This window comes from Stylophora pistillata, chromosome 8 (assembly GCF_964205215.1).
Source record: "Stylophora pistillata chromosome 8, jaStyPist1.2, whole genome shotgun sequence".
Classification (NCBI taxonomy): domain Eukaryota; kingdom Metazoa; phylum Cnidaria; class Anthozoa; order Scleractinia; family Pocilloporidae; genus Stylophora; species Stylophora pistillata.
This window is the reverse complement of record NC_142526.1, coordinates 4,940,677-4,956,560: the sequence shown is the minus strand read 5'-3', so window position 1 is coordinate 4,956,560 and position 15,884 is coordinate 4,940,677. Positions and strand designations below refer to the sequence as shown.

The 15,884-nt window shown below is 38.5% G+C and overlaps 1 protein-coding gene across 5 annotated transcripts in view; it reads right to left on the bottom strand.

Moving 5' to 3' along the window:
* The window catches only part of LOC111327127 (uncharacterized), a 26,552-nt gene extending 10,668 nt beyond the window's left edge, over positions 1 to 15,884 (bottom strand). For 2 of the 5 annotated variants that reach the window (XM_088731945.1, XM_088731944.1), the window contains exons 1-11: positions 15,347 to 15,884; positions 11,629 to 11,703; positions 11,024 to 11,098; positions 10,090 to 10,158; positions 5,577 to 5,729; positions 4,318 to 4,458; positions 2,440 to 2,514; positions 1,995 to 2,057; positions 1,537 to 1,680; positions 728 to 829; positions 114 to 188 (exon numbers count right to left, since the gene is read on the bottom strand). In XM_088731945.1, coding sequence (XP_088588071.1) covers positions 114 to 188; positions 728 to 829; positions 1,537 to 1,680; positions 1,995 to 2,057; positions 2,440 to 2,514; positions 4,318 to 4,458; positions 5,577 to 5,729; positions 10,090 to 10,158; positions 11,024 to 11,098; positions 11,629 to 11,703; positions 15,347 to 15,400 — 1,026 coding nt within the window. In that variant the 5' untranslated portion in view covers positions 15,401 to 15,884. The remainder of the gene's footprint in view (positions 1 to 113; positions 189 to 727; positions 830 to 1,536; positions 1,681 to 1,994; positions 2,058 to 2,439; positions 2,515 to 4,317; positions 4,459 to 5,576; positions 5,730 to 10,089; positions 10,159 to 11,023; positions 11,099 to 11,628; positions 11,704 to 15,346) is intronic. The other 3 variants (XM_088731947.1, XM_088731946.1, XM_088731948.1) reach the window with 3 other exon arrangements.

The following is a 15,884-nucleotide window of genomic DNA, read 5'->3' as shown; positions in this document are numbered from 1 at the left end:
ATCCTATCGACGCCTGGAGCATAATACGTCTGTCTTCTATATAAAAGAGATGTAAGAAAGAAATGAAGCTATCATTTAATACCTAAGACGCCTCGTAGCTCAAATTGTCCTACCTCCCTTGTAATGCAACATCGACTCTTTGCAATTTTTGTTTTTGCTCGGTTGAAAGAGCTTAACACGTCTACGTTCTGCGAAAAAATTTTAAAATGAAAAAAAAAAAAAAACCATGAGAACTTGTAATTGCAGGGATGACAAGATAAAACCGATTTTACCTAAGGTGTCACTTAGCGCAACATCCAGCATTTTAAATCTATCCGAGCAGGTCATTTAAGCATTCGGAAAATTACGGGAAAATCATTCAAGCACTAAAACCTTTATTTATTAGTCAAGGTATCCCAGAGCGGGGGGAAAACGAGAGGGATATGGGAATCTTTCACCAATGGTCTACGTATGCCACGTTTTACCGCACGACCCAGCAAAGATCAGGATGCAGGCTTTGTAGTTAACATCTCTTGAAGTCCTACTGATTGTTCAACAAAGCTACTCTTCGGTGAGCAGTTATTGACCCCTCAGAGTTCCAGTCTGATCGATAAAATAGGCGGAAAAAGTCTCGACTTGACTTGAATGTGGCGCGCAATGAATCAACAAAATGCCAGCAAAGGATTAAAAAAAAGTGAAAACCAAGCGCTGAGATAAGATAATTGAATCAAATCAATTAGCCAATGACCTTTAACCGTCGCTCAAAATGTCTTACCTCCTTCGTAAAACTGTATCCATTCCTAGGAAATAGATCTTTTGCAGGTTTGCAAGAGCTTAACACGTCTAAGTTCTACGAAGAAAAATATGTGTAATTCTACGATACACCAGAGATATGAAAAGTTTTTGTTTAACTAATTAATAAGTATTCAGTAAGTATATACTTGTTAAAAAAAACTATAGGCCAGAGAGAACAAAAAACAAAGAAAACTTGTGTATTTTTGTCCACTATGCGCGAAAATATTTCTACTAAACCTCAAAAAGATGAACTCTAGCCAGTTTTTCATGCTCCTGTCCCAATAGGATTCAGCGAATGCGGGTTAATCGGTCTTTTTTAGAGGGGAGGAGCATTCTAAAATTTCAAGCACGAAAGAAGACAAAAAAGTAAACGACAATTTTCTTTAGTTTGGACGCTTATGCAAAAACAATTACTAAAGAAGTGAACTAGAAATCTTTGGCAACATGATGTTTCTGCGTCGTGAATTTTAGCTAAAAGTTATTCTTAAGCCCTTTATTGGCAACTGAGTTTAAACTGGGGTTTACCTTGAAGGTCTTCCAATGTGTGAAGGAGAAGAAACATGAAAATATTTTATAAACAGCTGTAGACTTTGCAGCACAAAGCTGATGGTTGAGTCCGATGCTACTAATTTCCTAAGACAGTATTGCTCATCAGTTCATGACGATATATTTTACCCTCACAATGAAGGTTCTGCGTACTATTTTGATGTAACTATGGAAACTAGGTGACCTGAAGATTTACTTAATATTTCGAGTCTTTACCAGATCCAGCATCCCTTGCATTTCTTGTCGCCCTCGTTGTGTCTCACCCCTTAAAGATGTAGGAAGCAGATCTGGCAATCTGTATCTAGGTGCAGCAGATGGATCTGATGCTTGGTTCTGAGAACTGAGCGGTTTGTTTGCCTTCTAGAAGATAAATATGAGGATATATAAAGAGAACATGGCGAAGACTTCAAGTATCTCAAGATTTTGACCGATCGAGGTCTTAAACTGATCTTTTCGCAGGAATTTAAAACAGAAGCTCAAGATGTTAAAAGTAAAATTTGTAACAAAATTAGTGTGACTAACCTGAGGACAGCATTACTTATGAATAAGTGACGAGAAATCTCACTCAACTTCCTTGCTTTCTTTCAATCTTTTAGGCCATACGTTCAAATGAAAACGAACTGACTTAGTCAACTGTCGTCGACTATTTCTTGTTGTAACTTATGATGACTTACCTTTTCTTCAAAACTACGTTCAGACTCAGGAGGTCCAAGGAGGTAAGCACTTGTCTTGCTATTCTAGAATGGGTCGAAGATAAAAAAATAAAGTCTGTGGTTAGGACTTTTTAACTTATTTGCAAGAGGTAACAGAACAGGAATAAAACAGATCTGGCGTTCAATTCATGTTTATCGCTCGAAACATTAGGTTTAGGATCTCTCTACGGCGGCCAATTCATATAATTAATTCTGTCGATAAAACCATTATCTTTTAATGCCCTGGGCCCCACCGAAGCAGCGCTTCTGTCTTGTTAAAAAAAAGGAAACCCATCAAAGACGGTCAGCACAAAAAGTAAAAAAAAAACGTGTTTTAAGTTTCAAATGTTGAACCAAGATATTTAGTGAGGAGGCTATTATTTAATGCTTCTTTCATTTAGGCTATTAGTCCCTCAAAACTTCTTACCTCAGTCGTTATACCATATCGACTCCTTGAGGATAAATTTATTTTAGGGTTGAAAGAGCTTAACACGTCCACGTTCTTCAAGAAAAAATTAAAAAAAATAAAGAAGCACATGTTGTCTAATTCTAATTTATGTTTGAGATATGAAAAGTCCATGGTTAACAAATTAATAAGTATTCAGTATATATATTAGTGACCTTAAGCAGTCAGGACGGCAGCGCCAAGGAAGACGTTCATCAAAAGATGAATTTCTATTTTAAGTTAGAATTTCGAAAATGGCTGCATGTGTTTAACCGTCCGTTACGGCGCCACACTTCAACTTCAGCAAAACGTATATAAGCATATTTGAGTTCCAAATGGAAATCAAAATAATTTGCCGTCGTAGTTGCCATTTACAGATGACGCCAATTTTGTTGATTTCACGTTGTTAGAAACCTTAAGAAACCACGACGGCGACGGCAACGAGGACGTGGAAAAACAAGAGATCTAATTGGCTGAACAATAGCTCAGCACGTGCATTTTGAAACTTTGTACATTTCTTAGCCGTCATATGCAAAACAACAACGTGAAATCGCCAAAATTTGTGTCGTCTGCGAACCGAAACCGCGACGGCAAATTATTTTAATTTCCATTTGGAACTCAACGGCTACTTTATACGTCATGCTGAAGTTGAGCTGTGGCACTGTATGAGACAGTAAGCTCCTGCAGCCATTTTTGAAATTCTTACTGAGTAGAAATTCATTTTTTAATCCAAGTCTTCCTTGGCGTCGCCGTCGGGGTTTCTTAAAGTCCCTGTTGTTTTGCAAAGGACGGCTGAGAAATCTTCAAAGTTTTAAAACGCGCGCGCTGGATATTGTTCTGCCCATTAGATCTCTCGTTTTGCCACGTCCTTGTTGCCGACGCAGTCGAGGTTTGTTTAAGGCCTTATTGATAATTTAAACCCAAACAGAATAAAAAAAAAACAAAAAAGCTGTGCGTGTGCTGTTAAAACTTCGTCTGTCTTTACTTTGTGTTATGCTTTTTTCTCGCGCAATTTTGTTGTAATAAGCATGTTGAAATTTTTCAAAGACTACAAAAAAATTTTAAATTTGAAAAATTTAAAAGTGCTTATTTGCATCAAATTGCACTCGAAATCATGTCATTACTTATTCTAATCACGCACGTCATTTCATCGGTTCTTGGTACATTTTGCGTTAGCTGGTAGCAAAGATTTTTAAAGTAACACTTGCAGGAAATAACTTGATGTTCAATTTGCGGGAAAATCAGCAGTTTTAACGACATCAACTCAAAAACGTCCCTCGGGTCGTTGCCTTCCAGGTCATAGTTTGCATCCTCTAGTAACAGGCTTCCTGCTATATCATTTTTTCCTTCGGTTAATTTTTTTTAATTTCTTCAATTTGTAGGGGATAATTTTTTCACCAAAATTATGCAATTAAAAATTTAGGTCACCGTATTCGTTCAGGAGCTTCAGACCATTTCTCCTCTTTACCTGGTCCATAGATTAAAATCAATACCGTGTTTTCAGAATGTACGCGCTTATTCGTCTGTGATTTTTATTCGCAGCACAGGATGCGCAGTGCACTACTGAGGAACACTAAAGCAGTAAGTGAGTTTGTAACGTGGACTGTCTTCAACTGAGTTCTACCAAAGTGTGAAGGGAACGATACACGAAAAAAAAAATTTATATACAGCTTTAGACTTTGCAGCACAAAGTTGCTGGTTGAGTCTAATGCTATTAATTTCCTAAGACAACATTGCACATGACAAGGTATTTTACCCTACCAATGACAGTTCTGAGAAGAAAACAATTTTGAGATTACTATGAAACCAGTCCATGCAACTAGGTGACCTGAGGCTTGACTTAATATTTGGAGTCTTTACCAGATTCGGTATTCCTTGCATTTCTTGTCGCCTTAGCTGTGTCTCGCCTCTCAAAGACCTAGGAAACAGATCCGGCAATCTGTATTTAGGCCTTGCAGATGGATCCAACACTTGGTCCTGAGAACTGAGTTCATTTAACTCCTGGAAGAGAAATACGAGGAAATATAGAGATAACATGACGAAGACTTCAAGTATCAAAGTTTCAACCGATCCAGGTCTTAAACAAATCTTTCGCCAGAAGTTTACAACAGACATTCGAGAGGTCAAATGTGTCCGCACTTAACGCGTTTACGTTCTACAAAAAAATATGATGAAAACAAGTCGTCATTCTTAACCGTACGTTTGAGATATGGAAATGCCAGGCTGAGTTAATTAATAAGTATTCACTAAATATTTGTCTAATAAACTAGAAGCCAAACAGAATAAAAAACAAAGAAATCTTGTTTATTTCTGCTAGTTATACGCGGAAAAATTTATACTAAACCTCGATAAGATGTTCTCTTACTAGTTTTAAGATGTTCTCTAACTAGTTTTTCATGCTCGTGTCCCAACAGATTCATCTAACATGAGTAAATCAGTCTTTGTTGTGGGGGAAGGAGCATAATAAAATATAAAGTAGGAATGAAGACAAAACTATTACCAATGCTTTTCATTAATTTGGACACTACTGCCAAATCAATTACCAGAGAAGAGAACTAGAAATCTTTTGCAGTGTTTTTTCGTGGTTTATTTATGTAAAAGTCATTCTTTAGCTCACTCGTAGCAACCGACTGAGTTTGAAATGGGTTTACCTTAGTCTTTGAGAGCGGGGAGGAACATCATAAAATTTCAAGCAAGAAGGAAGAAAAAAAGTAACCGTCAGTTTTCAGTAGTTTGGACGCTTATGCAAAAATAATTACTAAAGAGGTGAACTAGAAATCTTTTACGATGTTTCCATGTTGTGAATTTTAAAAAAAATCATTTTTAAGCTCCCTAGTAGCAACTGCCAGAGTTTAATTTGGGATTTATCTTAAAGGTCTTCCGATGTGAGATAGAAAAAAATACATGAAAAGGTCTTAAAAAAAGCTTTACACTTTGCAGCTTAAAGCTGATGGTTGAGTCTAATGGTGTTAATTTCCTACGACAACAACTGCTCATCAGCTCGTGACGACATATTTTACCCTACCAATGAAGGCTCTGGATACTGTTTTGAGGTAACTATGAAACAGGTACATGCAACTAGGTGACCGGCGGTTTGAATTAATATTTCGAGTCTTTACCAGATCCGGCATTCCTTGCATATCTTGTCGCACCTGCTGTGTACATGGCTCACTCTTTAAAGACTGAGGAAACAGATCCCGCAGTCTGTATCTAGGCTTAGGAGATGGATCCTGTACTTGGTCTTGGTCTTGAGAACTTATTTCGTTTACCTCCTGGATGAAAAATACACGAAGAGACAAAGATAATGCGATGAAGACTTCTCTTCAAGTATTTCAAGGTTTTAACCGATCCAGGTCTTAAACAGATTATTTTGAAAGAATTTACAAGAGAGGTTAAATGTGGCAAGTACAATAAACATCAGAGGGTCTGGATGGGGGGTACGAATGTCAGTTGTCAGTTAAAATTTCAGCCATTTATCAGTTGTCAGTGAAATTTTAGGCCATTTGTCAGTTGTCAGTTAAATGACTGTTAGTGATTAACTTGGCAAGTTAATTATTACTTTCCGACCCTATAATTTTGGCTGAAAAGCACATGTAGCGTACACTCGAAAATTTAGTCGAAAACTGATACACTAAGAACTTCCTTTTTTTAGTTCTTGAACGAAATAAGATCTTTCAATTGACTTTCAGTCATTGTTTAAGTCCGTTAAGACTCTTCTGAACACAAACATATACAGCGCATATATAGCGCACATATAACGTAAACTTATAAATTAAGTCGAAAAATAATACAATAAGAACTGCTTTTTCTCAGTTCTGGAATGAAACAAGATCTTTGAAATGACTTTCAGTCACTGTTTAAGTCAGTGACGACTCTTCTGGACACAGACTTCTGTTTTCCCGTGCGCAACATTCCATTGCAACCACTTAACGGGTCAAAATGTTGGAAAGAAGATCACCGGAAAGAAACAAACTTGTGAAAAGTCCTCTAGCATAATATTTTGGATTTATGTTTTGTTTTACAAAGCTTCGATTGCGGCTGGCTCCGATGAAATGATCGGAAAGGAACATTCTTTTGTTTACTTTTCAACTAGGTTATTAGAGAAAGCGTAACTTAGAAATCCAGGCGAAAATGGGCGTGAACTGGCCGCCCAGATCTAGAAACCGGAATTGGGGTAACATCTTCATCCTCTTGGTCAGAAAAGTCGTTTTCTGAGTCCGTGTCATATTCGTCTGCATGTGTTCGCACCTCAGTAGCTGCCACTTGAACGAAACAGTCGTTGATACAGTCGTCATGTGATATCTGTCACATTCCCACCTTTCGAAGTAGCTTGAACAGCTCCTTTGTCGCTGCTGAACCCTACTGACTGATCTTCCGAGTTAAAATCGTTACCTAGTCCCGCCAACAAGTCCACTTTGGTGGAATCTTGTTGCTTCGTGTAGATGGCCGGTTGTAAAGCCCCTGCCCTGTCCTTGGTAGTTTCCTCCCGAACTGTCCTTTGCCTCAAGGAACAACACTTCTCCACAAATTCTTCCATGGCACTTTCAATCTCGAGGTCGATCTCTACTTAAGGTAGAGGTCGCATACAGTTTACATTTGCAAACTCCGTGCTGGTCTGAGGGACAGGATAGTAGGAGTTTTCATTAGTAAAATACTTGGCTGCCCATTTCGTTACTCTCTTCAACGACTCCTTGGTAATTAATCCAAAGTCTTGGGAATACTAAAATGAAATTAACGTCTCCTGCCCCTAACCTTAGAGGAGAGGGACCTCCATTTATTTGTCCCTATCCGAGAAGACTAGAATATCTAACCATTTCTTGATGTTATAGAAAGGTAGCAAATTATTTTGAGACCCTGAGTGTTGGTCCGGCCGGGGCTCGAGCCCTCCACCTCCCGCAGAACAGTCCAGCGCTCTATCCATTGAGATAACCGGGAGGCGGTTAAATTGAATTACAACAGATAAAAACAGATACTCGGCCCGCTAGTCCCAAAACAAAGACAATTTTCCGACCTTTTCCCATGGGCTAGAGTTCTTAAATGAGGCAGAAAAAGGGAAAAACAACGGAAAAGGAGACTCAGCATCATTGCCGTCACGATTCGCTTCATTTAATACTGCTGTCCGTTTTTCGCGTCGGATTTGATGCTAAATTCCACCGGCTGTGTTCTAAAACAGTTGGTTCATGCTTTTAGCTGTGCACCATCGAGTTATGGAGCACGTGGGAAGTTTGGAGACACTCAAGAAGCTAGAGGTGCCCTCAGCTATTGCCTCGGGCAAATCTCACGCTTCTTTCGTGCTCTCCAAACTTCTCACGTGCTCCATAACTCGATAGTGCACGCTAAAGCATGAACCAGTTAAGTTTTATGAGACACAGTTCCTTCGAGGCCGTTGGTTGCTGTGGTTTCCTTTATACTGTGCCGTTGTTTCACCTCAGAAACGGTCTTCGTGATGTTGTCATTTACAAGTGATACTTTGTCTACGGCATCCTGAAGAGACAATTGTGCTTTCTCTATGCTTTGGGCTCCGATACCAAAACCGTCATAGAGACTTCCATGAACGACACAGTACCACTTCTAAGACTTCTAAGAACGACTTAGTACGACTGAGTACGACACAGTACGACACAGTACCACTGAGTCCCGACGCTAGTTTAATGCAACCTGTAGCCACATCCGATATGAATAGAGTCTTCTCCACAGAACAGATGCCATCAACTTGCGTAAAAGAACAGGTTTCATCCGTTCCTTCACTTGCTCCTTCCTGACCAGAGCCCATCAAGGTTTCAACGTTTTTCTCAGAAGGACTGAAGAACTTTACCTTTCGATCTCCCGAGTCAGTGAACGCTACCCGTCTTCAAATTCACATGGTCTTTTGATTTCTCAACAAGATTCCAGGTTGTTCTTTAGAAGTTGGTCAACTTCTAAGCTCGAAAGGTCGCAAACGTAAAGGCCACCGTCTAGACCGACTGCTACAAAGTAACTGAAGCTCTTTGTTTGAGAACTTTCATAGATATGATACTCAAAATGCCAGTCGGGTAGGTCACGAGTCTGACTCCGGTACCAGCAATGCCAACTCCATTGTAGTGTAACGTCACTTGTATAATTCCTCTCTGGGCATCGTCTGCACACAACAGAATGTTTTCACTTGCAGCACAGATTGAAATTGGCTTTACTAAAGAAGGGCGAACCTGGACAAGCTTCGAGTTTCCGAACTCAGTGGCTTCGACTTTCCGAATTCTTCACTTAAGATATCAAGGAGGCGATAAGAACGAAATGGTATATCTCTGCGATTATTACTGTGAAGCCATGAGGTGCGTACCAAATGCTGCACAATGTAATTCGAGCCAGCTAAGAACCTCTCGAAAATCACGCGAAACCAGGATATGCCCAGCAGACAAACGTCATGAAATAGGACCAGTCAGTCGCATCACTGCGACTCTATGAGATTTAACTTTAGCCATTAGGAAATAGACTTTATATGCTTTTACTTCAATTTTAAGTTTATTTACTTTAATTAACTTTAATTTTAAATTTCCTCTCACTTTTTTAAGCGCCTAGATTTATCATTGGATAGGCGCTATACAAATATCATTATTATTATTATTATTATTATTATCAACTTTTTCACAGACACTTTAGCTATGTCATTATAATCTACATAAAAAATAATCTACATGAATTCAAGAATGAGAAAATTCTGACGGCGCTTATAAGTCGGCATCTAATGGGCGTTTTAAAATAAAGAGTAGGCTATTAACTGATATATTTATACCAATATCAAATACCAAACCACTCTAATACAGACTGTTTAATTCGCTATCTGTTCCAGTCAGCATGGTCGGAAGCTCAAAATTCCATTGCTCGTCCGTAGTTAGCGCAAAATTATTTCACTTTGCCGCCTGATTTCCGAGCCATGTGATAAAGTTTCACATAAAAATCTCCGAGGCCATATTTACTAGACAACTCCTTTAGACTAAGAAACGAAGTAAGGTGCTTTTTCAGCGCCAGTGCGGTTTTAACATCTTTGATAGGAATGCGGCTTCTGTGACATTCAAATGCCGTTTCCGACTCAATTCGGTAGAAGCTTACATCAGCTCTTAAAATACCAACATTCACGGCCTTCGCGTATGTTGACGATCGAGTTAGGTATCAAAGATCATATAACTGATATGTGACACTTGACCTTGATGTGGATGGCATGCAGTAATTATTAACGAAATAGGACACTCTGGCGTACTCCTACTGATATGTAATGGAAAATGTACTTTCACTGAACAAAAAAAAAATCAACTGTCCTTATTATACATCAAGTTTTTAGGATATTTAGGGCGATCCGGGCTTTTGTCAGTTGTCAGTAAAAGCCCACCACAAATGTCAATTGTCAGTTAGTTTTTCAGCGGTTTTTCCGGTTGTCAGTTAAAAATTTGGCCGTTTTTCAGTTGTCAGTTAACCCCATCCAGACCATCACATCAGTGTGTCAAATCTGAGAACAGCATTACTTATGAACACGTGACAAGAGATTTCATTCAAACTACTTGCTTCCATTCCATCTTCTAGGCCACACGTTTAACTGAAAACGAACTGAATTACTGAACTGTCATGGACTATTTCTTGTTGTAACTTATGATGACTTACCTTTTCTTCAAAACTTCGTTCAGACTCGGGAGGTCCAAGGAGATCATTATGAGTACTTGTCGTGTTATTCTAGAATGGGTCGGAGATTAAAAAAAAGTCTGGGGTTACAATTTAGCAAGGTATTGGAAGACCTTAACCGAACAAGAATATTTTTATCTTTAATACACGCATCATGCGATCGATGCGATGCTCAGATAAGGCCGCAGGAAGTGTTTTGAAAACTGGAAGCCTAAATCCTTTATTTACTAGCGTAGCAAACAATACGAGCGAACATTTTCCCTCGTCCCTACGTGACTCGGAAAGACACCTTAGTCATTACTCGAAAAATACTCGTGCGTATTATATGCTAACCCATTGAATGAAGTTTTATATATCTTTCAACTCCTTATTCGACACAGTTTTGTTTAATGTAAGCCAAGTTCAAACGTATAACTTTACATGCCCTGAACCTAATAATTGAGTTCAAAACATGTAAAGTTTGCGCGTTACATGTGACACTTATGTATCTGGGTCGATTCTCGCGTTCTATTCGCAACTAAAAAACATTGGCTTCGATTTTTACGTAGACTTTTTCATTTGCCGAACCATTGGCATGTACGATGGATACATAAGATAAATAGTTTTTTTCCCACAATCCCTCTCGTTTTGTGTATTTGGCATACGTAGTACGTAGTACTTGAAAAACTTTGCGAAAGAAAAGAACACTTTTTGCTCTATGATACTGAATGTATTTGCTCAATCAAGGGCCAGGAGTACTTCTGTGTTCTCTAATATGTTTTTGAGAATGAACCTGTCTAGGGTAGAAAATTGGGAAGTTCAGTCTGTCAGTTCGATCAAACTACATTTATAGTTTGCAAATATTGAACTAAGATACTACTGAAGCTATCACTTAATATTCTTTTAATTTAGTTCCTTAGGCGCTAAAATGTCTTACCTCCCTCATAAAACCATGTCGATGCCTGGAAAATAGATTTTTTGCAGAGTTGAAAGAGCTTAACTCGTCTACGTACTACAAAAAAAAAAAAAAAGAAAAAAAAGAAAAAAGAAAAACACACTCACGTCCTGTAATTCTAAAACACGCTTGAAGATAATGAAAAGTCCAAGGTTTACAAATTTATGATTTCAGTGGTAAGTATGTAGATATACAAGAACTAAAAGCTAAACAGAACAATATAACGAAAGAAAAATTGTATATTTAGTCCATTGTGCGCGGAAATCTTTTTAGTAAGTCTTGATAAGATGTACTCTAACCAGTTTATTATGCTCCCGTCAGACAAGTGGCCATGGCTATTGAAAAATATGTCTATTCAATGAGGGTTCTGGCCAATATTACATGGAGAAAACTAAAAAGCTTTTGATAATTCTAAAACCAGTCCACGTAACTAAGGAGTCTATACCAGATCCACCACCCCTTGCAGTTTTTGGTGGCCCTGGCTCTCCTTAGACTTTCTCACCACGCAAGACCAGCGAAACAAAGTTTCTACTATTCCTTGTTAATTGCAACAACAACAAAAAACTTGATTACTTTTAAAGACTTACCTCTCTTGCCAACCCGTAGATATACCAGGCAGCTGGATACGATGCGGGGTCTAGAGGACTAGGTTCATTTACCTCCTATGTGAAAAAGAAAAAAAAAAAAAGACATGGAGGTATAAAGAGCATGTGGCCAAGATTTCAAGTATCTCAATTTTTTACCCGATTCAGGTCTCAAAAAGATCTGGTATTCCTGGCTTTACATTCGTGGTTTTTTTTTCTTTTTCTCTTCGTTTTAGCCCTTTCTGTCTCAATTGAAAAAGAATTACGCAAGTTCGTAGGAGCTGTGTTTTGCGGAGTCAACCTTAAAACACCTCAATGCTCTAGGTATGGAAATATGATACCTGAAACAGACTAAAGGAATGACTAGATCGAGCCGATTTGCCAAAGCTACCGAACTTGATCGAATTCTAATCGACCGAAAAGTCGTAGGGAAGTTCAATAAAAATTGAAAGCCAATTTTAAAACAAGTCGATTCAAGACAAATTGAAGTCAATTCGATACATCAACCGGCAAAGTCGGTTTGAAACAGCTACAACAGGCCGATCCCAGTCCACATTTGGCCAATCTTACACGTATGTTTTTGGTACAACATTTCAATTGTCGCCATTTCAAAGAAATTAAAACTAGAAAGAGACGTTACTGGAATTAGCTAATACGTTAGTGAAATGACCTATAATACGTCAGCCAACTGACCTGAGACGCTAGCGAAACCATCTAAACCGATAACGAACCCTGTGTGAACTCTGCGAAATGACCGTAATTCCCTCAGTGGCTAGTTGAGCCTTTGAGAGATTTTTGGATAGAACAAGAGGCTTATTATCATCCAGGAGATCTTTAAATTGCAATAAGTCACCGAGTTTGGTCTCTTACTTCCTTCAGAAATGTTTCTTTGATGATTCGAATATTTTAGTAGTTACCATTGATGACCGCGTGTATGATCATATGTAGTATGTTAGCTTCTCTCTCAGATCGACCATCTTAATATGCCTGGGATTTTCCAATACACCTAATCGAATAAATCCAAACAGTTTGTCGTAGCTTTGAGATTTTTTATTGAAGAAATTGGTTTCATCCGAGGCAGATTTACCATCCAAGAATGGGCGCTTGTTTATTTTTTGCCTGGTCGGGTATAATCTCTATCGATAGCACTGACAGAGGGGGCATCCATAAACCGAAGACCGAAGAATGTACATAGCAGTCAAGTTTCTCTGTGATGTTGATAATATTCGATCGCCAACTGTTTGTAGGTAAGCGTTTTCGCAGATGAGCAGAAAAAATATTTAAAGTTTTTATTTTTGTGTTCTCTACGTCATAAAACGGCAGGGAGAAGAAACGACAAGAACTTTGAAGCATTTCGCCACCTTGGGACTTACCCATGATGCTTTTACAGTTTGACTGCGTGGTTTCATTGAAGTTTTTTTCTTTCAAATCAAATCAATAAAGTTTGGCTTTTCGCAAAAACCCTGTTTGGAAATGTTGTTTAACGCTTCTTGCACTGATTTATTTGCTGTAATATACAAACAAAGCTTTGAAATAATCATTTTATTATTAGCCTCGTTTCTATGTTGAGCCGCAGTTTTTCAAATAAAGGAGTACTCAAAAATGTATGAGATCAGATCACACTCACATTTTCTCCGCCTGAGTGGTACCGGGAACCTACGGTGGCCCATGAAGTGTTACTGTTAACTTTTAAAACTACCTAAAGAAGTCTACAACAATTTATAATCAGACAAAACGTATCAAAGAATAAAACAGGATTTACAAAAACTGTTCGCAGAGGAAAATTTTTAAAGTGCACCTAAACCCAAAATTTTTTTTCGCTTAACGAAATAAGCTTATTTTTTGGAGTATTTCTGTGCAAAAATTTTTTTATTTGCTCAAATCTTCAATTTTCTGTGCCCAGTCAAAATACGGAAAATCAGCCGCCATCTTGCCCCACGACCAAGTTTAAAGAGGAATGGCTCTAGCGGGTAATGTGACGTCAAATCGAGAACACGAAATTCTGCATTTCACACATTTTCACTTGTTTGGGAAGGTTGTCGTCGATATTGTCCGAAATATGCCGACTAGGTGTGTTGTATGAATGTATGAAGCGCGATGCTCTCTCGCAAATTTCGCACATTCCTACATCCTTAGACAACACACTTAGTCGGCATATTTTCGGACAATATCGACTGCAACCTTCACAAAAAAGTGAAAATGTGTGAAATGCAGACTTTCGTGTTCTCGATTTGACGTCCCGTTACCCGCTAGAGCCATTCCTCTTTAAACTCGGTCGTGGGGCAAGATGGCGGCCGATTTTCCGTATTTTGATTGGGCGCAGAAAATTGAAGATTTGAGCAAATAAAAAAATTTTTGCACAGAAATACTCAAAAAAATACGCTTATTTCGTTAAGCAAAAAATCATTTTTGGGTTTTGGTGCACTTTAAAGATTGTTTACAACCTTTTTACAGTTAAGGTTCTCTAAGTCTAGTCGACTGTGTAAAAAGGCAAAACTTAGAAAGAATATTGTAAATTTAGCTTTGAAACTTGGCTCATCTTCTCGATAGTTCCTATGCTCTACTATCTATTTTGCCAGAGTCGAACTGAAGTTGCACACGATATGAAATTGTTTTTCGTGAAGATTAGTACTCGCAGACATCGACATATAATAGTTTGGATCGCTTAGGTTGTCTCGTTTTCTAAAGTTTTTCGAAACATTTCCGATCGCCGGTCATTTAAGTACTTGAGAACCATAATCGACAGTCGATCTCACTCAATTTCAAAGTGTCAACATCTGCAACACTCTGAGTCCAAGGAGCGTTAGCACGAGACTTATAAGTCACTTCGGGATCGCTTAGTAGTTCCTCATCGACGAATAATAGTTTGGATTGTGTAGGTTCTCTTAACTGTTTAAATTTTCAGAAAAATATCGGACTGCCGGTCATTCACCCGTTAAGAACCTTGACTGGCTGCCAAGCATATAACAAAGGCGTACCAATTATCGTGGTACGAAAAAAACTTTACAGCTTTCAAAACGAATATAGCTTCACTCTAGCCTCAAATACCCCCCCCCCCCAAAAAAAAAATTTTTTTTGTAATACTTTTGCTTCCCCTTTGTGCCTGTTTCATGCATTTTTACGATCTCGGAAGATCGTGTACGTGCACACAAGTTTGTCTTTGCAGCTTGAGGTTGTTTACAATCTCAGTTAAAGACTCCATTTGGATTGTCACCGATTTCCAAACTACTGTAGTCATTCGAGTGCTGATTTATCCGTCAATATGAGAATTTCGGTGTGAGATGAAGGAAGTTCGCCCACGAAATGCGGCACATATTTAACAGCCATGTTGAATTGTTAAACCATTTAAAACCATTTAAAACCCATTTAAAACCCATTTAAAACCACGTGACCAGATAGCTAAAACGGTCTATTTACTTCCTCGCATCCTGTCCAATTTCTAAGAATCTTTGGGAACTAAACATTAAATTCGAAAGCGGTTAAGTCTAAAACGAGTGTAATCAGTACACCAGTTCTTGAGTAGGTATGAAAAACACGAGGTAAAACATATTACGTGTTATTATTCTCCAAGGTTTATTGATACGCGCTCGTAACCAAGCGCGTATAAATTGATCGTCTGGGTGATAATAAGGGAAAGAAGTATTGTTGTCGGTTACAGACTGATGTTTTTCCTACCTAACTGGGGTTCCTAATAAGACTTAGTGAGAAGAAAAATGCTTACCCCTTCACGTTCGTCTTGCGAGCGTCTGCGAATGGACGAAAAAATCTTTCCCATGCTATCGGTTTAATACTGCAAAGAATAATTAAATGCGATGATCTCACTGCAGTAATCGGTGTCTGTCCCTTGAGCAGTTGGGCAACATAAACCGCTTCGGCGATAAGGAAATTGATTTGCAGTTGTTGTTTAATAAGCCGACGATTTGAAACATATATTGCAAACTTTCTCCTTCTTTCTTCTTCGACAACTTATCCAACCTCGCGGCAAATGAAGTTGAGCGGTGAGTCTTAAACTCGTATCATAAAAGCATCAGTTGGAAATTCGCTTGCGTTGCTGATTTATCGAGTTTGAAATGTGCAGCGTTCAACTCAGTAGAAGCAGATAGAGTCTTTCCTTAATTGCTTTGCCTTCTTAGGAGCTCTACGTCAGAATATAGGTAGCGTTCGCAGAAGAATTAACGGAAATTACAAGTGAATTTCGATTAGTCTCTTCGTTTTGATGCCTGATAAACTGGTCTTTCTTGACTTGACCACAACGCATA